Here is a 22542-nt window from a genome sequence, read left to right as displayed (position 1 = left end):
TCCCCCCTGTATACCACGCTGTATGCACACTCTGCCCCTGTCCACCCTCTGCCACCTGCACACCATGCCCCATGTACACTCTGCCCTGTGCATACTGTGTCCCTGTGCACAATCTGCTCCATGCACACTCTGCTCCCTGCACCTCATACCCCATGCACACACTGCCCCCTGCACACAACACCACATGCACCCTCTGTCCCTGTGCATGCTCTGCCCCACTACATAGGCCTCCTGACTACTCCTCAGGCCCTGCATGCACATGCTGCCCCAGGGACCAGGTTCTATGCTGCCTGATGGGCTCTCCCCTTGGACTGCTGACCAACAACTCCTAACTGCCCTTTCCCTTTTCAGGCACACAAATTTCCTGGGCAGAGCAACACACCTCTTCTGTAAGCTCTCCCACTATCTTCCACATGTTTTCAGCTCACTCACTGTAGTTTGCAATTAGGCATTTGTTTGAGTGAATTTCCACATCACCACCTGCCTGGACTATCAACTCACAAGAAGAGTCCGGCTAGCTCACCACAGTCTCTCCAGGCCCTGCCACCATGGCCTGCATGTAGGAGGTCAGTGATGATCTGACACATGAATGAGTGAATGACCTCTGCGACCTCTTTTGGCCTTGACCTTCCCCTACTCTGGGGCAGTCACCTGAGCTCTGGTCATCCCACCTAGGACACTGCATGTTGTAAGGATCGGGTGAGGAGAGAAATGCAGCTTCAAGGCTGAGCAGACTGTCCCCGGCACCAGCGAAAGGCCCTTGTCTCCCCGGGCAGGCACCTGGCAGGTGCACACGTCCAGCCAGCTCTGCGACACTGGGCTCCAGGTTTCCCCCAAAACCCAAATGGCGTCGGACCCTTGAGTTCCCTGCCCCCTTTTTGGTCCCTGGGCATAATTAGGCAGCTGGTGTTTCCCTAGTTATGGCCAAGCCCATGGCAATGGGCCCCGGGAGGCTGGGCCCTGGCACCACGACCCTGACTCTCCACCAGGGCACACCCAAACCGATGGCCCTAGCCCTGTGCGTCTCAATCCAATCAGAGTAAAGAGAACACAGCATGTCCACCCCTCCCACCCCACCCCTTCCAGGTGATCAGTACTGCTCCGTTTCTGTATGAGACATGAGGAGCGGGCTGGTGGAGCGGTGGGCTGGTCCAAGGTGCTCCCCGCAGAGCCCCCCACAGCCCAACCCGGGGCTCGGCCTCCAAGGGCCCTGCTCCTGCCCAGGCCTGGGCTCTGACGAGAGCCCCCAAGTCTCACTGGTGCTCTGTCCGCTACCCCAGAAGTAACTACAGTAGAAGAGGGACAAGCTCCTCTCAAGAAACAACTTAGAATAACCCTAACTGTGCTTTTGCTTCAAACCGTGCACAAATAATCTCCATTTATCCAATGTATGCATGTCACCTCGGGTCTGGCGGACTTACCCTGTCCTCAGGGAAGCTGCATTGCTTGACCATGGCAAGGAGACAAACCATCACAGGATGAACCTCCAGGCGTCATTCCACAATCGAGATCTGGCCCTGGGACCCCGTGTCCAGGGAAGGACCCAGGGGAGCCCACCTGAGCTGTGCCTCCCAAATGTTGATACGTCCCCTGCCCATGCTCCCCCCATGCACAAGGCTGGCCAGGAAGCTGACACATGCTCAGGAGCACTGAGGGAAGGAAGAGATTACTTCTGGCTACAAGGGATTGAGAATGATTTGCATGAGGGGGGATGTTTGTGGTCAGGGGCTCTGGAGCAGGGTGGGGAGGGCATTCAAGGCTACGGGGAAGGGATTCAAGGCTGTGGGGAGGGGGTTCAAGGTGCAGAGCCATGGACAAGGAGGGTCCCGCAAAGCCACGTGTGAGGGTTTTCACAGCCCTGGAAGCCGAGGACAGCCCTGGACCTTGGGTACTCTATGTGGAAGGAGGAGACAAAGTTAGCCCCTGCCCACCCCTGCCAATAGGGGCTCCTCATTGGGGCTGCCTTCTTGCTCCTTCTGCCAACACCCACAAAGTCGGCTCCTACGCTGCATCTAGCATTGCCCCTGAGGCTCACGCCCCCAAATCAAATGGGGTCTGAGATCACACAGTGGCAAGGTCACCAAACCACCGGTGCTGCTGTCCAGCTGGGTCTCCAGGCTGCTGGGAAGAGACAGTGTTTCCCAAAGTGGACCTTAGGGATGCTGTGATGTCGGGGTGCTGGTGGCTTTCTTGCCACCCTCACATACCTTCTGCCTGCCCCCCTCCCTTTGCATCAGATGCTTTAAGCACTGTCACCGGGATCCCCCAGGGCAGGCGTCGGCTGCAGCGGGGGTGAGGGAGACCAGAAAGGTCTGGAGGGCAGTGGAAGGCCTAGGCCTCCCCAGGGGATGGCACGGTCCCTCAGGGTGCAGGGCTAGAGTGCTCCCAGGTTCCACCTCTGCCTCTGCCCCACCACAGATGGTGTTCAGACACCCTCATCTCTTTTGCTCTCCACTTCCTGATCTGTAAGGCAACTTAAAAAAATACAGATATACTATATACCCTAAGGAGCTGTGGCCAGGATTGAATGAGGTAAGGCCCAAGGCAGTGCAGTACATTACAAGAACACCCCGGAAGCTGGATTCAAATCACAATCCTACTCTGTACAGGCTGTGTGACCTTGGGCAAGTCACTTAGCTTCTCTGTGCTTCTGTTTCAGCCAATGCTGAACAGGACATCACTTCTGTCTCCCAGGAGTGCTGCAGATGTACAAGATTTGGCTGAAGTCGAGCACTTAGAGCATGGCTTGTGGTGAGTACCTCCCCCCCTGCCGAGGTAACCCTTAATAGGAAGGCGGGAGTCACCAAGTCACCAACTGGAGCACCCTGCATTTTGCAGCACTCAGGGGATGTGCTCCTTCCTTCTAAGAGTGCGGTATCTGAGCTGGCATCTTTTCCCCCCACCCAGAACAAGTCCTGGGGTTCGGGGGGATCTGTGGGCTGTATCTGGATTCGAATTGTCATGACTGAAGGGGCTTTTGCAGATCACACCCATCTTCCCCAGGCTGAGCAGAGTCCAGGCTTGGGACATGATCGCTTGTGAACGCAGCTAATTGGAGCACGGCGAGGCCCTGCTCACACCGCTCAGACCTCGCGTGAACCGTTCTGTGCAGCCCGCTCTCTCCCCCACCATCACTTTGATCCACATTTCGTAAGGGCATCTTGCCCTAGAATTATGAGCACAGAAATCAGAGCAAGAATCTTCCGCGTTCTATTTCTGGCTCTGACACAGACGCCGGCGTGTGGGCAGATCATAATGCCAGAATTTTCTCTGGTCTCTGGGAAATAGCACAAGTCACAGTGGCCTTCTCCTGCCCCTGCCACCGGAGGGGGACAGGGCTCGTCCTGGACCGGCCACGGGTGGGTTAGGACACCCTGGACCTTGCCCCGCAAGGCAAGCCTGCTGGGAATTCCCATGTTTGGGAGCAGGGTCGGTTCTCCTTGCTCCATTCTTCTAGAACAGCGTCAACGGGGCTCTCGGAACAGGGAGGGCAGCTGTTCGGCTGCATTTGGTTCCCCCTGGATACATCTTGATGAGGACAGGGGCGGGCGCCATCCCGCTGGCTGCGGAGGCCTCAGCCCCCAGCACAGAGCTGGGCACTGGGTGTATTTTCATTGGTGGAATGAATGGAGGATGGAACAGATGAGCAAGCACATGGGATTCTCTTGGCAGCTTCTCCTTACTGTGTAACCTGCTTCCAGACCCAGGATTTGGAGACGATGACTCTCAGGGCAGGTGGGGCCTTAGGCAAGTGCAGACCCACATTTTCTTCCTGTGATCTGAGCTCCAGGTTGTGCAGGCAGGCTGGGGGGAAGCATACTGTTCCTATAAAAAGTAAATCAACTGAAACTCTGAGCCAAGCCTGGGGTTGTGGGGCGGGGTGGGGGGAGGGGGTTGTGGTGGCTGCTGCCTCCGAGCCTCGACTACAACAGAGAGAAAAGACTGGGGAGGGGGCAGCCCACACTCAGGGGCCAGGGAATCCCAAGAAGATTCCCAAGTTGAAAGTAAGTGTCTTAACAACATTTCAATCGTCCTCCATGCTAAACGGCTCTGCAGTAGCCCTGTGGGCAGAGAGACCAGAGTCCTCTTTCAGCTCCTCTGTGGGAATCTGGAGCAGAAGGGCCACAGGTGGGCACCTGGGTCCAATCCTAGCTCCATAATCCGTGTGCTAAAGGTCACCCCATGTTACAGACAGGACAGAGGCCGGGGCCCTATGACCCGTCCTGGAGCTGTCAGGGAGGCCGAACGCAGGGTGGGCACGGGCATGCTTCTCTCCAGCCCCTGCGCCACTCCTTCCCCCCCACCTCCCCACACGCTGCACCTTGCCCAGGTTGGCCATGCGGTGCCCCAGCACCAGAAGGTCCTCAGAACAGGAGGCATTAGGGTTCTGTGGGCCTGCGCAGATTTCTCAGTATGCTCAGACCCCAGGGGTCCCACTACCAGCCCTGACCCTCCTCAGGTCCTCTGGGGAAGCCCGCTCTCCCCAACCTGGTGCGCCAGGGGCTCTCTGAGCAGGGAGGCTGGCAGAAAGCTTGTCCCTGGACCCTCGGAGGCCTATGGAAACATGCTCCTTGCTGGCCCCAAGGGCAGAGGCACCCACTCCCTCCTGGTGGAGCCTCTCTCTCCAAAGGTACATCCTGCTGCCACCCCAGAGACTTTGAAACCCCAGCCTCTCAGGAGGGGTGCTGGGGGACAGGCAGCGTGGGGAGCACCACTGCTGGTGACGGGCCTCTGGCCTCCCAGGACAGAGGGGGAGGAGGGCATCCTCCCAGGAACCCAGTGTGACTTGGGCTTTTCCGTCGAAACTAGAGGCAAGGAGACCACTGCGTGGGCATCTCGGCCCTTGTCCCAGCGGGCTAGCCCTTGCAGAGCACCGTGCAAACAGCACCCAAGTCCAATCAGGCTCCCTATGTCACTGCAGGCCCTTACAGCACCTGCTTCTTTCTCCTCCTCGAGCTGTCCCCGCAAGCCTAACCTGATGGCTGCCCAAATGGGTACCTTTTAGGCTGCTGCCACCCCAGCCCCACAGCCCCTGCCTGCTCCCCTCATACTTTGGTTTGCTCTTCTTTGCTCTGACCCCTGTAATTTTTATTGACGTATAATTGACAAACAAAATTGTATATATTTAGCATGAACAATGGGATGTTTTGATATCTTATACTTTTCTCAACTCTTTGGAGGCATTAAAAATGCAAAGAGAAGGGCGGAGGCATGGCTCAGAGATGGCAGCAATGGAAGGAGTCTAAGCACCTCAGCTCTTCAGTTACTTAAAAAATAAAAACAAACAACCAGTAAAATGTCTTCACAGTAAAAGGTTTTGCAATCTCAACCTCCTTTTAATTTTGGGAGTTGAATCTGAGTGAGACTAAGAGAAGATACCCAAGGGAGAAGCAACATGCATTCTGCTTAGGGGGAAGGTGGGGTGCAGGCAAGGTTTGATCCAGCCAGGCAGGGACGAGAGCTGCTCAAGTGCCGAATGCAGGAGGGGGTCAGGATGAGTGCCAAGTGTTGCTCCAGGTGTCTGTTCTTCCTTGAGCACCTGTGCGCACCCAACTCCCGGCTGTACCTGACAGGTATGCATGAAACACTCGTCTCAATGGCGGATGGGGCTGCCACAGGCCAGGAGCTGCAGGCTCAGTGCCAAAGGACAGACAAGGAGCTGGTGTTTTCCCACTGGGAGAGACACGTGCCCCCTCGACTCTGGCCTGGAAGGCTGGCCTTGGGTTCCGTGGTGCCACCTCCCGCTGCCAAGCGCAGAGGGCCCACAACATTCCCAACACCTGGGTGAGAGGGAAACACTGCATGCCTTCTAGGAATCAATCTGCACCAATGACAAATCCAGCAGGGGAAGGAGAGGCTCGTGTTTCTGCTTTTCTTTAAAATTTGTAAAAATGAGACAAGATCAAGAGGGAGGTAAAGCGCTTTCCCACCGCCCGCCACCTCCTCCTCCTCGGCACCGGGCTGGGTGTGCGGCAGATTAATCTGGCTTCTGGAATAGCCGCGCTGAGCTGCTCTGTCTATGATTCTCTCCTAACGTCTGGTGAGTTATTTTTCCCCCTGAAGCCAAAGTTAACAATAACATCAAACTTTACAAGGAACCTCTGCCACCAGCACAACAGCGAGCCTGCTTCCCCTCTTCCCCGTCTCCTCCTCTGATAAGACGTGAAATAATCCATGCGCGGTCAGGGAGACTCCAGAAACTTCTCTTCTTGTGGGTGAAGAGCCCCTCCCTGCTCAGACTCAGGCTTTGTCCCAGGGCCACACAGGTGCTGTCTGCTGACACAATTCCTTTGCTCAGAGGCAAGAGGGAAGAGTGGGATTTGGCTGGCAATGGGGTGCATCTGGGGTTAAGCTTTGTCCCCCCACAAAGATGCTAAAGCCCTACCCCCAAAACCTGTGAACGTCACCATATTTGGAAACAGGGCCTTTGCAGATATAACTAAGGTCTCTAGATGTCATCATCCTGAATTACCTAGGTGCACCCTAAGTCCAGTGACATGTGTTATGAGTTGGACCGTGCTCCCCTCAAAAGACATGTTGAAGTCCTAGCTGCCCAGACCTCAGAACGTGACCTTACTTCGAAATTCAGTCTTTCTAGGGGTCATCCAGTTGAAATGAGGTCATCAGGGTGGGCCCTGATCTAATATGACCAGTGTCCATATACAGAGGGAAAATGTGGGGATGCCTAGGTGGCTCAGTGTTTGAGCATCTATCTTCAGCTCAGGTTGTGATCCAGGGGTCCTGGGATTGAGTCCTGCATTGGGCTCCTTGCAGGGAGCCTGCTTCTCCCTCTGCCTATGTCTCTGCCTCTCTCTGTGTCTCTCATGAATAAATAAAATCTTAAAATAAAGAGGGGGGGCGGAAATGTGGACACTGATGCACACACAGAGAAGACCATGTTGGGACCATGGAGGGGATGGCCACTTGCAGCCCAGGAGCCCGGAGGCCGCGGGAAGCTGGAAGAGATGCCTGGAGAATGCTGCCCCATGGCCCCAGAAGGACTTTACCTTGGGCCTCCAGCCCCCAGAGTGGGGACAATAAATGTGTTGTTCAAGTCATCCGGGCTGCAGCAGCTCTAGAGACACTCATGGGTCCCTAAATAGAAAGACCCCCAGCCCCTTGCCTGTGGAGCTCCTATTTGGCTCCAGCTGACGTGCTGGGGCAGCAGAGTGAGCTCCAGCAAACAGGTGTGCAGATGGGGCAAGCACGTCCTCTTGAGGGGGAGCTCAGTGCCCCAAGGAGGGGCCTGGGCATGCAGTTCAGGGCAGGGGGCTCTCTCGCCTCGAGGGCCAGGCACGTCCTGCAGCACGACTGGTAGAGCGTCTGGGTTGGTGTAGGGACACCCGTGGGGACACGCGTCCAGTTGAGGGCAGTTCCCGCTCTGACCTGCTCTCCTGCCACCAGCCAAGGGAGGACCTGTCAATACCCAGGCGGGGCGCCAGGCTGCTTATTCATTCACTGTAAGTGCTATTTACGGGCAGGAAGTTGAGATGGCCGAGTTTATTAATTAATGATCCATCTCTGGTGTTGATGTATAATTCATTTCCATGATCTTTCCCAGGACACAGCACAACATGGACCCCGCGCTAGCCCAGGCTAGAAGGGAGTGGGGGAGAGGGGTCTTATGGGGAGACCAACAGGGGGTCTGTGGCCAGGGCTGGAGGGCAGCGGACGGCCTGAAAGCCCACACATCCGGTGACAGGCCCAGCGAGGTCGGCTCCAATGGGAATGACGACAGTGCCCTGCCCCCAGGACCATAGATCAGAGGAGGAGGAGGTCCCAGGCTCCGGGTGGGGAGCAGAGCACAGCCATCTGTGCCCAAGATGGAGTTTCTCTCCAAACTGGCCAAAGCAAGGGCCACAGCAGCCAGCAGGGGACGGCTAGGGCCTGCAGCCCACTTGGACCCAGCATCCATGACCACCACCGACTCATACGATTACTCCCTCATTCCAACCTGCTTGCTGGCATCCCAGGGTTCCAGGCTGGGGTGGTCATCAACACCAAGTAACAAACGACCACAGGCTCCGAGGCTTAAACCTCCCAATCATGTCAGTGTCGGGGGGTCAGGAGTCCCACTCTGGCCTGGCCGGGTCCTCTGCCTGGGTCTGAGGGCCAATAGGGCCCAGAGACCTCCACCACCTGAAGCTCCTGGTGTCTCCATGGCTGGGCCACGTTCTCACCTGGATGCCTGACATGGGAAGGGCCTGCTTACAAGCTCATTCCAGGCTTCACTTCTTCATGGCCATGGGACTGAGGGCGATGGCTTCTTGCTGGTTGCTGGTGGGTCTGGCCCATTACATGACCAGGTGAGGACACCGACCTCACCTCCCAGATGAGGGACCTCAGGAGAGGCCCGAGGACACTGCCAAAGCCAGCGGGGTCGGCCCTCCCACAGCATCTGTCTGCACTGAGGAAGCACCGGTTCCTGCCCCTGACCATGACCTCTTGGCCTCCACACCATCCATCCCCATCCCCAGCCTCCCTAGTGCCAGGAGGCCTCCACCCCTGCCCCAAGCCCCGAGCTCATGTCCTCCCAGACACCCCCTCCCACCAGTCAGACCCAGCTCACATGCTCCCACGTCCACCTGAGACTATGTCTGGGTGCCTGCTGATTGTCTGTCCCCCCTGGGAACGGCGGCCATCCCTGACCCCTCTGTGCCATCCCCCAGGGGCACAGGCCCCTCCAGCCAACAGGAGTGATAAGGGCAGACTTCTGCAGCTAGGAAAGCAGGATTTCCCAGACAGACCACCTCCTCCTCACCTCCTGCTCCCTGCACAAGCCCAGCCCATCCTGCCTTCCACTCTGCTGTGTGCACAGGTGCTGGCCGTCCAGCAGCCATCGGGGCCGTTCTCATCTGCACACCACCAGCAGCCAGTGTCACCCTGTCCTGCACCCTCCACACTGGCAGGCACACCTGCCTCCTGCTCGCTCGTGACAGAACAGCAGCAAATGTGTCCTTCCCCTCTGGGCCCCGCACACCAGGCCTTCCCACCCCGTCTGGCCCAGCCGCTCCACCACTCACCTGGGCCTGCACACCCGCAGTCCCGTCCTCCCCCATGTGCTCCATCGGGCCTTCCCATCAAGCCTCCAAGAGGCTCCTCTGTGGGGGACAGAGGTGACAGTCACCTCTGTGCTCTGGCCCTGTAGGAGCCCTGATGCAGAACCACTTCCTCCATCTTCTTCCTCCTTTCCTGCACTCCTCTATCCTGGGCACCCCTCCTATACTTTGGGGACTCCCTGGGGCCCTGTCCTCTGTCTCTGTCCCCCTCGCACACCATCCACACTCCCTCCAGGTGATCTCAGGAACCACCCATATGTCTCCCCAACGGCTCTGGGGTCTCCACTGCAGGCCAGACCTTCCCCCCGCTGCTCACACGCAGGCTAGAGGAGCCCACAGATGTCCCCTTTGACAGCCAATGGGCAGGGGCAGGGAGGCAGGGCCCAAGGGGCTGCTGGCCGCCCTTTCCCATCTGTGCCCATCCCACCCCAGCTCAGGACAGGCCCCACTATGTCAAAGGCACCAGCTGCTCAGACCAAGCACCTGGGAGGCCTTCTAGATTGCTCTGACCTGGACTCCCACCCTACTTTGTCTTCCCAGAGTTGCAGGGCTTCAGGGGGTCCACCAGTCAGGCCACGCTCTGTTCACCCTACTATCCTCAGACTAAAACCAGGAGCCCCCATGACAGCCTCTAAGCCCTGAAGACCCTGCTCCAGTCCAACCTCCGACGCCCCCTGCCCCCACCACATGGCCTGCCACACCACAGCCCTGGCACTGCTTGTCCTGCTCTGACAACCTCAGTGCCCAGCTGCCACCTTCCTTCTCCCTCCTACCCTGTCTTCTCATCAGCTGGTCTCAACTCCAGAATCCCACTCCCTGCCCCATGCTCCAGGCATCCTCTCCACATACCTGGGCTGGTCTTACACATGTTCTGCATGTGTGTCTGTCTGTCTGCTGCCCCTGGAAGAAACAGGGACTATGTGTTGTCTTGCGGTATGACCGCACTGCCTGCCACATAGTAGGTGTTCAGGAAACATTCAGGCGGGTGGGTGAGTGAAGGATGGTTCTTCAGGGCATGAGCCCAACCAGACCTTAGGCATCTTCATCTGTGACCTGTTTGTGGGTCTCACTTTATACAGAGCATTTTATACAAACGGAGGTAGTGTTTTCTCCAAGCCCTGGTGGCTTCCAAGGCCTCATGAAGTGTGGGTAGGAGTAAGGATGGGGCCAATGCACCCCCCCTCTGCCGCACGCCGACCCACCTTCTTCTCCAGTGGGGTGAGCAGCAGATGATGGGTCTGCAATTCTCCCAGCTTCTGGAGAAAATCCCCGGGCACTGCCAACCCCCAGGCGGAGCAGATGGCAGCTCCCCCTGGAGTGGCTGGGAGCCTCATGGAACAGATACGTTCTCATTCTAACCCCACACCTCGTGAATGTGACCTTATTTAGAAGAGCAGACTCTGCAGACGTGATGACATGGAAGATTGCAAGATGAGACCATCCCGGATTCCCAGCTTGGGCCCTGATCCAAGGGCCAGTGTCTTTACAAGGAGAGGAGAGACACAGGCATGCAGGGAAAATGCTGTGTGAAGACAGAGGCAGAGGCTGGGCGGTGCGGCCATGAGCCAGGGAACACCTGCAGCACCACAAGCGGCAGGAGGCAGGAAAGATCCTACCCCGGGGCCTCCAGAAGGCCTCTGCCCTGAGACTAGGAGATATCAAATGCCTAGAGTTTCAAACTCTGCACTGGCGGAGATGTGTCACTGCGGCCCCAGGACACCCGGGTGCACAGGGAAGCTGGTCCGTTCTGTGCAGCACGCAGGTAGGGGCAAGGCCACCAGTCTCTGGGGTGGGAGGCTGCCTCTGGAACGTCTAGGATGGGAATGAGGGTTCTTGGGCGGCAGGGGCATCTAGGAATTGTGGCGGATGTTTCTGGTTGTCACAATGAGTGACACTCGTGGCGTGGGGCCAGCACACTACCTGCCCCGTGGTGTATGGGACAGACGTGCTCACCCACGGCCAGCCCTCCGTTCCATGCGACTCCGAACATCCTTCTGCTCACTCCTGCTATAAATGCGCTGAGCCCAGAGCGGCTCCTTCTGTTCCACGTACAGACCCAGAGTATTTTTTGCATGGTTTTAATAAGCACCAAAGTTTCCAAGAACACAACCACCACGTACGTGGAAAGAAGGCTGTGTTATTTTCGTACTGAACGTTGCCGGGAGGTGTTCACCATTTTCAGAAAGTCACCTGCCCCCCAGGCTCAGACGACACACCTGTCTCAGGTCGAGTTGTGCTCAGGCTCCTGCTGACGTCACACGGGGGTGAGGGGGTGAGCCTGTAGTGAGGACGTGCACAGACCTGCATTTATCGTACATTACTTCACATTGCACCTCCTCTCAGGTCCACTCATACGAGTCAGGAGGACATAATACGGTCAGTTATTATTTCTCCGAAAAGGTGCACTTGAAGTGAGTAAAAGGGGATTTGCCAACATGCTTTGTAAACCCAGGTCCCGGGTCTGGAAGGGCAGGTTGCTGGCTGGAGAGAGCTAGCCTTTCTTCCTGCCCCACTGCATAGACGATGGTGATTCTCTCCTGGCACAGGTAGGAACAGGGATGGGGACCCAGGCACGGTTCCCAGAGGCTCTGCCTCTGGCCTGAGCCACCAGCCTCTCTGTTCAGCACGTGAAACCACAGAATGGAGGCGTCCAGCTCGTCCCTCCACCTGGCATGGGCTCTGCTGATGGAGGGGCCTCCCTGGAGCTTCTAGAAGTTTCCTTCATCACCACGCCTCACATATGGGCCAAGGACTTCCCAGTGAATACGGCCATCAGCTCCCTGTTGGATTCAGGTCCCAGTCAGGATGTCCGATGCTCCAGGCAGCAGGGGTGTGTGGTGAAGAGGGACCCTCAGCATCATAGAAAGGGCCCCAACCCACCTCCCTCCGACTCACGCGAGAGGCTGAACTTCCCTGAACATCAGCCCCACAGCCTTCTGAGGGCAGTTTTGGGAACACTAAGAGTGAAGCACAGCTTTGGTAACAAGCCACTTAAAGGGACGTGTGCAAGGGACAGTGTGCAGAGACACCAACTGGCCCCTGACGAAGGACATGCTGATGGGTGCTCCAGCACGCAGCCCTCTCCTAGGCAGGGGCTCTGGACATAGTGCTCCCACAAACCACATGTGGGAGCTGCTAACTCTGTGCGGTATGGGGTTCTGCTGACGGTTTGTTTCCCGGGTGGGTCTCTTTCCCTTTCATCTGGGACTGAGAAAGGTCATGAGGCAGCTAGGACAGCACTGGCCAGGCCCCTGCACGTCCTGACCCCAGCCCGGTTGGGGGATGCTGAAGGAGACAGGAGGCACACTTCCCCAGCATAAGTGTCCTTCCGTCTGTGATGCTGTCACAGAGTGAGGGGACCTGCAAGTGCCCAGGGCCCCAACACTTGCTATGTGTGTCCAGCTTTCCATGTGGGTAAACTTAGCCACGTCTCAGAAGCACCCCTCGAGGTGGAAATCATTTCCCAGTCCGCTGCCCAAGAAGCCACTTGTCCCTGAGGTCATGGGGCATAGCAAGGGCCATGGACGGCGGGCAGCCCAGGCCCAGGTCATGCCTGGGTCAAGGCAGGGGCTCCCCCTATCAGCACCAGCTTCACTGCCCCCACGTCCTACCCTTGGTCCACTCAGCAGACACTTCCACCTCTTCTCCTAAGAGAGACTGGGCATTCCTGCTGCTGACGGAAAGTTCTGGAAGAGATACTTAATCCTCTGGCATTGTTGATCTTCTTCATCTCTTTGCAACAGACTCCCAGGCAGAGATTCACTGGACCACAGTGAAAACCAAGACGGGAGGCCTTGTATGCCCGTCGGACCATACGGCATGTCCAACAGGCGTGTGCCTGTGATCTTGGCTGAGCTTCCAGGACCAGGCAGTGACCTCTGGGGCACACTGGTGCTTCACCTGGAACCCACCTGCTGCAGAGGTGAGGGCTATGCTCTTCCAGCAAGTACATGCACATGGGGCCCTTTCAAGCTGGACACCAGCTCCGCCAGGCTGCTCCTGGATGGGGGTGGGTGACTTCTGCTCAGGGACAGGTGACTTCTCACTTCAACTGACAGCTGGGAAATCCCGGCCACAGCTGCCCGCCCCCACCAACCTCAGAGCTTGCTGTGCATGGGAACTACTGGGCTGAGTGCCTGGAGTGACCCTGGACCGGAAGAGGGGTGGGCCAATGCTCATCAGCCTTCTCCTTTCACTGATGATGAAAGGGGCAGGGCAGGCCACTGTCCTGGCTGTGGGCAGAAGAAACACAGAGCCCCGAGCGTGCTGATGGACCTTCAGAGCTGGAGGCGAGGCCTCGGGGGTTTTTCCTCCAGTGTCTTTCTAGATGTGAGGAGACTGAGTCCCAGGCCTCCTGCTCTGTTGCCTCCACCACGCAGGCCTCCAGGCTCTAGTCTCCGAGTGCTCCGTGTGCTCTGCCCACCCCGATGCTCTGCTCATGCATACCCTCCCCGTCAGTCAGGACCAGCCTCACACCCTCTCCAGGAAGCGTGGCAGGGCCCTTCCCACCAGGACTGGCCCCCTCCTTCTTTACTGGGTTTTCAGGATTGCTATATGATTGCCCAAGCTGGGGCTTTCTGACATTTCCGCTCCCGTCCTTAACTGTCACTACTCTCTTAGGCAGGCTTGTGTCCTTTCCTGTATGACTTTCCCAAATAGATTTTAAACTCCTTGAAAAGACAGCAAGGGCCCAGGTTTTCGTACCCTTTCATGCCTCCCCCATCCTGAAGCGCGGTATTTCATATCAACCAAGCACGGAGCTGACAGTTCCCTGCAAGACAGATCAGAAGCTAGAAATTCCAAAACCAGTCCTCTTCACATCGTCAAATAATTCTAAAAATAATGTTCTGTCTAATATTTAATCTCTACGCTTAGAATCATTCCCCTGTGAGTGCATGAAAACCATAAATTCAATCCACAGTATATCAAACGGGTCTGTTACCCATCCAGTGTTTAGTGAAGCACTAGATGTCAGGAAGGCACATTCTGCAGGGGTGGGGGGCAATCCCCCAATACCTGCATTGCCAACAACCCTGCCTACAGCCCTTTGAGGAGACTGGTGCCTGGATTGAGGGGGTGTGAGCTCAGGCCCCTTCCCACAGTCCTGAGGGCTGGGCAAAGGGAAACAGAGAAAGGCTGCCAGGACAGGCACCACAATCCTGCAAGAACTCAAGAACCTTCCTGATGCCTAACTTGCTCTTGGGAGGAGAAGGAGGTTCTGGCGGAAACCAAACAAGCATAAGAAGTGCTAGATGCAATAAGCTGGTGAGACAGTCATCTCCAGAAGACGTTGAGGCTGGCTCTAATGAGTTGGAGCTCATTTATCCATTTGGTGTGAACACAGCTTTGCTCAGCAAAAGCAGAGGAGCGCTCTGGGAGGCTGGACGGGTGCAGAGAGCTGTCGGCTGACACGCGCAATCCCACCCATGCCACGACAGGTCACCACGCAAAACCAGGCACATCCACTCCACAGTCCCAGTTAAGACCCTTTAAAGCCCAGGCTCACCGGCTACTGAGTGCAGGATGTTTAGCGAGCTCTGAACACTCATTTGTTCATGGTTGCTCTTAGCCCAATTAAGCCGCTCAAAACTTTTGAAGTTCATGAGTCATTTGCTTCAAATATCTTTAAATTAAGGAAGGATTCACTTTCCTGGTAGCAAACACCCAGCAAGTTAATTAAAAGGGGCTCAGCATTTAAACCACCATCACAGCTTTAAACAGAAGGAAAAGAGCCCATCTCTCCCTGTCGCAGCTGCTCCTAACTCCCTTCCACTTTTACCCCAGCATTTAGAAAATATTTCCCAACGTGAGACTTGCTCCCAAGGTTGCTCTGCTGTTTAGGTCAGCTGACTATCGGTGTGAGAGAGGATGTCACCGGCCTGTCCTCTTGCTTACAGTGGGACACACATAAAGGACACTGAAGGCCCCCTGGTGACAAGGACAAAGCAACTTGGAAATCATCCCTGGAAATGCATGAGTGAATCCCAATGTAAAAATTACCAGGCAGGACTAGGATGACATCCGAGCCATCTTTTCCTTGAGCTGCTGGGTGTCATGAATACATGATTAATCCAAATGGGAACAAACCTTGAATGACACTGGAGACCTTTCAGGGCTTCTTAGCCCCTCTTGGGTGGCATGCCTTCTAGAGCTATGAATGTGGACGACTGAGGAAAGCAACAGATGTATGTGAGCAGGCTGGGGAATCTCAAGGTCCAGGTGCCAGCAGGAAGGTCTAAGAACATCAGGTCGCAGAAATCTTTACTGAGCACTAGCTGTATGCCTAGCACCCACAGCCTAGGAGATCCACAGTGGGCAAATGCAATAACCAAAATCAGCTGGCTTGAATTCCCCACAGCTCCCTTTACGAGTTTTAAGATTAAAGCCCAGGAAATGACTTTGTGTTTTTCTCCCAGGAGACTTTGTGATTCCAGACTCAGAACATGACCAGCAAGAGAGTTGTCACAGGAAGATGGTGCTTCGCAGTGGGGAGTCCTCGTCTCTCGACCTCAAGTGAACTTCTGCCCCATCTGACACTCACCCTCTGCCAGCACCATGCAAGGCTGGAGCTCAATGCCTCAGTGAACCTCAGCCAGGTGATTTTCCATCCCAAGTAGTTCGTACCTAGTGCCATCTATACCTCCACAAAGAGCACCAAGGTCAGGGATGAGGATGCAGGACTCCATCAAATCATCTCATCAAATGACCTCATCAGTGGAGCAGTAAATGTAGCAGCAAGTTAGTGGTAGCAAATCATCACAAGGGTAAGAATCGTTATTATCATCACTATCACCATTATCACCATCACCATCATCACGACCACCACCACCACCATCATCATCATCATCATGAGCCTCATCACCATCATCACCACCATCACCACCACCATCATCACCAGAAGCCTCATCACCATCTTCATCATCACATCACTATCATCATTACCAATATCACCACCATCACCATAATCACCATCATCATCACCGTCATCACCAACATCATCACCATCATCATTACTATCATCATCACCACCATCATCACCACCACCATCATTACCATCACCAACATCATCACATCATCATCATCAACATAATCACCATCTTAACAAGGCAGGAAGCCACAAATGTTGGAGAGGATGCGGAGAAAAGGGAACCCTCTTACACTGTTGGTGGGAATGTGAACTGGTGCAGCCACTCTGGAAAACTGTGTGGAGGTTCCTCAAAGAGTTAAAAATAGACCTGCCCTACGACCCAGCAATTGCACTGTTGGGGATTTACCCCAAAGATTCAGATGCAATGAAACGCCGGGACACCTGCACCCCGATGTTTCTATCAGCAATGTCCACAATAGCCAAACTGTGGAAGGAGCCTCGGTGTCCATCGAAAGATGAATGGATAAAGAAGATGTGGTCTATGTACACAATGGAATATTACGCAGCCATTAGAAATGACAAATACCCACCATTTGCTTCAACGTGGATGGAACTGGAGGGTATTATGCTGAGTGAAGTAAGTCAATCGGAGAAGGACAAACAGTGTATGTTCTCATTCATTTGGGGAATATAAATAATAGTAAAAGGGAATATAAGGGAAGGGAGAAGAAATGTGTGGGAAATATCAGAAAGGGAGACAGAACATAAAGACTCCTAACTCTGGGAAACGAACTAGGGGTGGTGGAAGGGGAGGAGGGCGGGGGGTGGGGGGGAATGGGTGACGGGCACTGAGGGGGGCACTTGATGGGATGAGCACTGGGTGTTATTCTGTATGTTGGTAAATTGAACACCAATAAAAAATAAATTTATTATAAAAAAAACCATCATCACCATCATCATCACAATCACCAATCTCATCACCATCATCATCACCACCATCACCACTGCCATCATCACCACCACGTTAACAGCAGCAAACATGTAATGAATAGCTGTTATGTGCCAGGCACTGACTACCAGGCATATGCTATCTCACTTTATCTTTGCAACATTATAAGATCGTTAATACTATTACTCCCACTGAGGTACAGAACAGGTAACCAGGTTGTCAAGTCCACACAGCTAATACAAGATAAAGCCAGGAATTTGAAGGCAGACACTCTTAGCCACTACACTAAAACTAGAAGAGACTTCCCAATCACTCACTTACAGGGAGGTCACTGGGAGAGGGACCATTTGATGATTCCAGTAGCTATTCCACGCAGTATTAGCTCCTGAGGGATTTCAGAGTGCCCCAAATCTCTAGCCATCTACTTTTCTATGCCCACGGATATCTGTGTTCTGGACAGATGGGCAAACGTAACTTTTCCTTTCCAAATACCTCTCTACAGAAGCAAAAATAAAAACTCACAACTCCTCAAATCTGATTCCAAAGACATCTCTTTGGACAACAGAGCTGACTTAACAAATTCTTCCTATCACTTTCCAAAACCTTAACTCTGTCCTTTGGGGTATCCTCAGCAGTGAGGGGGCAGAGCTGGGTGTGTCTCAGATGAGAAGACTTCCATGTCCCTGGTGGCTTGTTGGCCCCTGACACCTGCAAACTTCTCCTTGGAGTCATTCTTGCTGGGTACAGAAGCACCTGGGCATGTGCTTGGTGTTGTTCTGCTGAATCCTCATGACCATCATTTGGAAGAGATATTTCTAAGCTTTAATTTTTTTTTTTTTTTTTTTGATGAAGAAGATGAAGTCAAGAGAGAAGAGAACTTCCCCAGGGTCACACAGCTACCTGCAGGAGAGCCCAATGCACAGGCGGTCTGTGGCCTGCAAGCACATAGGGCCTCCTAGACCACAGCTCTGGGATCTCCAAGGCTACTCTTACGGCCTTAAATCTGTTTGAGAAGAGTGAACAGCAGTCATGCTCCATGAAGAGTTGGGAGCCCCGGTCTATGTGTGGTGACTGCCAGGACAAGCAGGGACTTGGCTTCGTGGGGCTTCCGCCAGGGCTCTCAGTGCCCGGGCTTGGGCCACTTATGTGGGATCCGCTGGGTTGTGATGCACTGAATTAGAGGCATCAGCTCAGCACTTCCTGTCTTGCTTTGCCTTGGCCTGGATGCTGAAGGCTGCTGGCGTCCTTTCTCAGCATCCAGCATCACTTCCCAGAATTAACATTTCTCTGCACTAAAAGCAAACACACATATTTCCCCCCACCCTTTAAATTTGTTTTGCTAAACAAATTAATCTAGCACCAGATTATATTATGAAGAACCATAAATCTTTTCCAAGATAAGCATCTGTCGAGTTGGATTAGCAACATCCAATGTACTGTGAATTAATTTGCTAAGCCTTCTAATGCTGTCCCGAGCATTTAACTTTAGTAATAACAAATGTAATTTGGAATAAATGGGAACTTGTTTTCTCATCCGTGCCTATATAGTAAGTGACGTATGTAGAGGGGATGACAGGAAATGAACACAGCACTGTAGTCTATTATGATGATGGCTTGCGAGCTTATTGAGGTAAAAACAAATGCTTTTGTAAACAGCTTTCAGGCATCTGGCACAGGCAGGATGAGCTGCAGGCTGTGCGTCCATAGGTTTGAGACAAAGGCCACCCGGAAGATGGCCTGCGACCCCCTGCAGACCTCCTCACTCCGTGCTCCAAGCTCACAGCCTCCAGCCCTGGGCCTGGCCCCTGGCTTTGAGATGGAGTTGGGTTTGCTTTCATAGATACGTTGCTCTCTAGGGAAGAATTGCTCATAATAAAAACTGCAGTTCTCTTGTCCAGGTAAAGGAAGGAAGTAGGTCATCGAACAAAAGCCACCCACTCTGTGAAAACCTATCCAACTCCTGACTATGGCCAGACGCAGAGTCCAGTGCTGATGAGGCCTGTAGGAAAACCGGAGCACCAATGCTGCCGACTGGCGCTGGGGAGCAATTGTCTTCTTTCTCCCAGGTCCCAAAGAGGGTCTGCCTGGAACCAAGGAGCCCTGAACCCTTAGGATGTGGAGAAGCAAACAGACAGGGGATGGAGAAGGCCACACGGCACCACCACCCCTTCGTGCTGATATCCTGCAATCTGCATCCCATTTTAAGAGCTAGCAAGTGGGCAGCCCGGGTGGCTCAGCGGTTTAGCGCCGCCTTCAGTCCAGGGCATGATCCTGGAGACCGGGGATCGAGTCCCACGTCGGGCTCCCTCCATGGAGCCTGCTTCTCCCTCTGCCTGTGTCTCCGCCTCTCTCTCTGCATCTCCCATGAAAATAAATAAATAAAATCTTAAAAAAAAAAAAAAAAAGAGCTAGCGAGTACCGCCGCTTGTCTGGGATGTGCGAGCACAGGCCCGACCTGTGAACATCCTGGTCCTGGTGGGGCGTGGGGTGGGGGCCTGTTCACAGTGGCACAGGGAGCCAGAGGCAGGCTGGAACATAGGGGTCCTGGGCTCTGCATCTCCCTCAGCCAGCCGTGGGGCTGGGGACATTGCTGTGGCTACCCCTGATGGGACAAGCTATGGCCTGGCAGATATTCAAGGGCTACTCCTTCTGAAGCAACCGGAAGAGGAGGTAGAGGAGAAGAAAGAAAAACAAGAACTACATTGCAGTGGCTACTTCGAGGCCAGGAAATGTTAACCGTCCTATGCACCTAGAATAACAGGGGGAGGAACCAGAGCCATTTGTCCTGACCCCTGTCCTCCAAACACCTGTGACACCATCTCCAGAGAATACACTCCCCAACCTGAGTTGGTGTGCAGAACCTCAGCGAAACCACAGGAAGTTCTTCCTTATACCTGACCTCAATCTCTTCTGCTGCTTAAAGGGATCCCTAATCTGGCAGTCACTCCTCCACAGGGCCACACCCTTGCACGTTTCCGGAGACTCCACATGGGCCCTAATTACACCAGCAGCTGTGGCCATATCTTATTCCCAGGCTGGCCCAGAAGTCAAGGCGCTGCCATTTGGGAAGATGTGGCCCTGTGCCTGGTGGGGTTCAGATGCCCGTGACACTGGCAAGGCAGCCACCATGTCCCCTTCTAGGCCACCACTAAAGAGAGACCCTGTCCCATCTCCCTTCTACTAGCCACACGCCGGCTGGAGCATGACTGGAGCACAACCCACCTTTGCCAGGACACACAAGTCCCTGGACGCACATCCCCCCTCCGTCCCCAAGGCTGCCACCCAACTGTCAACACTTTTAGTTTCTGCCACCGAGAAAAAAAAAAAAAACGCGTCCCGGGGCACTGCTCGGCATCCTTCGTGAGCCACACCCCCATGTCCTCCCACCCCAACGGAACCCCAACCAGAAAAGAGGCGGTTGTACCTGAGGTCTCCCCCAGGATCCGCGGGGGCTTGACGTCTTCACCATCGTCTCTGCTGGGACTGGTGGAAGGCTCCGTTGTGCTAACCCCAACCGGGATCCTATTCCTGGGGCCCAGGGGCTCCGTGACCCCCTTAGTCTGCAGCGTCGTGGAGGTGGCCATGGTGGCTGTGGTGGTGGTGGTGGCCGTGGCCACAGTTGTCTTCCGTGTCTGTGAGATGGAGGCCGTGGTGGGGCCGTAAAGCCCCGGAAACGTGTTGGCCTCTGGGGCCTCCTCCTCCCCCGTGGGCCCCCAGGCGATGAACTCCGTCTCCGTGGTGGGCCTGCTGCCCCGGAAGTCAAAGGTGTTGAAGGCGGCCCCCTGCAGGTGCAGGTGCCTCTTTCCCCGCCGCAGGAGGGCCTGCTGGTCCGTGGCTGCCCCGCCGCCCGCCGCGGGGGACGGGGACGACGACGAGGGGCCGAGGGAAGGGCTGGATTTGGCGGCGGCCGGGGGCCTGGCGAGCCCCCCTCGGGGCACCAGGGCGGCCACCTGGTCCCTGGGTCTGTGCGCCCGCTTAGCGCGCGGGCTGGGCATCTGCCCGTGGCTGCGCTCCACGCGCGCCGGGCGCGGGCTCCACACGGGCACGGGGATGCGCGCCGCCTGTCCGCTCTTCAGACTCCACAGCCGGGGCGGCCGCTGCGGTGGCCGGGGCAGGAGCCGGAAGTCGGGGCCCGGGCCCAGGGACTCACACGACGGCAGATCCAAGGCGAGCTGAAACATGGCTATGAGTATCCAAGCATGGCTTCCTAGGGAGCAGCCCGGCCAGCGGATGGACATGGAACTGCGTGGAAAAGAGAGAGCAGCGTCAGGGGGGGGCGCGGGGCGCAGCGGCCTGTCCCTCCACCCCCGCCGGGGCACCGGAGCGCTCTTCTGCCGTCGAGCGCTGATCCTAACTTCAAAAGGGAAACCGAAACCCTCCATTAGCCGACCGCACGGCCCGTGCGGGTGCCACTTCATCAGCATCTCAGAAGCACCGTCCCCATGCACCTGCTCCCAGGAGCCGGCTCCCCCGCCTGCACGGCCCATCTCGCCCCGGGAGTGTGCAACGCACGCGGCGGACGTGACCCGGGAGGGAAACTGAGTCTCAAAACCCCCAACTCGGCCGACAGGATGATCTCAAACACCTTCTGCGACCCGCTCAGCTTCTGGCCTGAGTAAAACGGAGAAGTGGTGAGGATGTGTGGTAAGAGGATGGCAGAGCTGGGAGCTCGGTCCCTCCCCTGGGTCCAGGGCTGGGCTCTTTCCTCTGTGTCACAGAAGTGACCGGCCCGAGGCGGCTGTCTCTGAGCACACAGCCTCCCCTCCCCGAGGCCCGGAGGGGCGGGGGTTCCACTCTCTGTGGGGCTGAGCCCGCTGGACTTCACAGGGGGCACGAAGGCCAGGCATCTGCTGAGCCCCTGCCCCACGGTGTGGTCCACAAACCCCACTACCCCCTCCTCAGGCAAATGTGCAGGCTGCGGTCTTGGATGCTGTACGCTAGGAAAGCTTCTTATTTTTGGCCTCTGGATTTTGTTCAGGAAAATGAGATCTGCTGTGGATAAGCTGGAAGTTTATCGATGCGCCAACTCTGCCCAAGTGCTGTTCTGTTGACATTTCGGCTTTCCCTATTTATCTTCAGCACAGGTGCCCTCTGAAACCGCATCCCCCACCTCCTCAGCTCCAGGCAGGGCGGGAGGAAGGGCAAACCCCACAAGACCCAGGAGAGTGGCGGGGGCTGCAGGGAGGATGAGGCCAGGTGGGTGCACGGAGCGTCACGTGAGCATCCAGAGCATAGCAGCCAGCCACGTGGAGGGCTGGGGGCCCCGGGCCCACGCTCCCTCTCCCACCAGCTTAGGTAAGTGAGGACCGGGCACAGGCGCCATTCAAAGTCGGTACTTGTCACCGGCGTCACGTCTGAAAATTGACACGGATCCAGGACGTTAGTGACTACTGTGGGCGGGGGCGGGCGAGGGCGTTCGGTGTGCTGAGCCGCCAGCCTGAAAAGCTGCTCAAGACCAGCCCTGTAGAAAAAAAGGCTTGGCAGTTTTTCTTTATGAGGTTTCGCGTGACTTTAAAAGGGAATAAATCAGTGAGTGAGCAGTGTGTGGTGTGTGTGAGTCATGTGTGCATGTGTGCACGGGAGTGTGTCTCAGGATGGCGTGTCAGCCTGTGTGACTGCTGCTGTGTGATAGTGCATCAGTGCCTGTGAAAGACCAAAGTACAAGT

General features: G+C 55.6%; 1 protein-coding gene across 2 annotated transcripts in view; it reads right to left on the bottom strand.

Annotated features, from left to right (window-relative positions):
* Positions 1-22542, bottom strand: part of AJAP1 (adherens junctions associated protein 1) — a 123988-nt gene that overhangs the window by 47721 nt on the left and 53725 nt on the right. For both annotated transcript variants that reach the window (XM_072731104.1, XM_072731103.1), the window contains exon 2: positions 20301-21118. In XM_072731104.1, coding sequence (XP_072587205.1) covers positions 20301-21118 — 818 coding nt within the window. The remainder of the gene's footprint in view (positions 1-20300; positions 21119-22542) is intronic.

Source organism: Vulpes vulpes, chromosome 12, assembly GCF_048418805.1.
Source record: "Vulpes vulpes isolate BD-2025 chromosome 12, VulVul3, whole genome shotgun sequence".
NCBI classification, from domain to species: Eukaryota; Metazoa; Chordata; class Mammalia; order Carnivora; family Canidae; genus Vulpes; species Vulpes vulpes.
The sequence above is the reverse complement of the archived record's forward strand: the minus strand, read 5'-3'. Positions and strand labels throughout refer to the sequence as shown.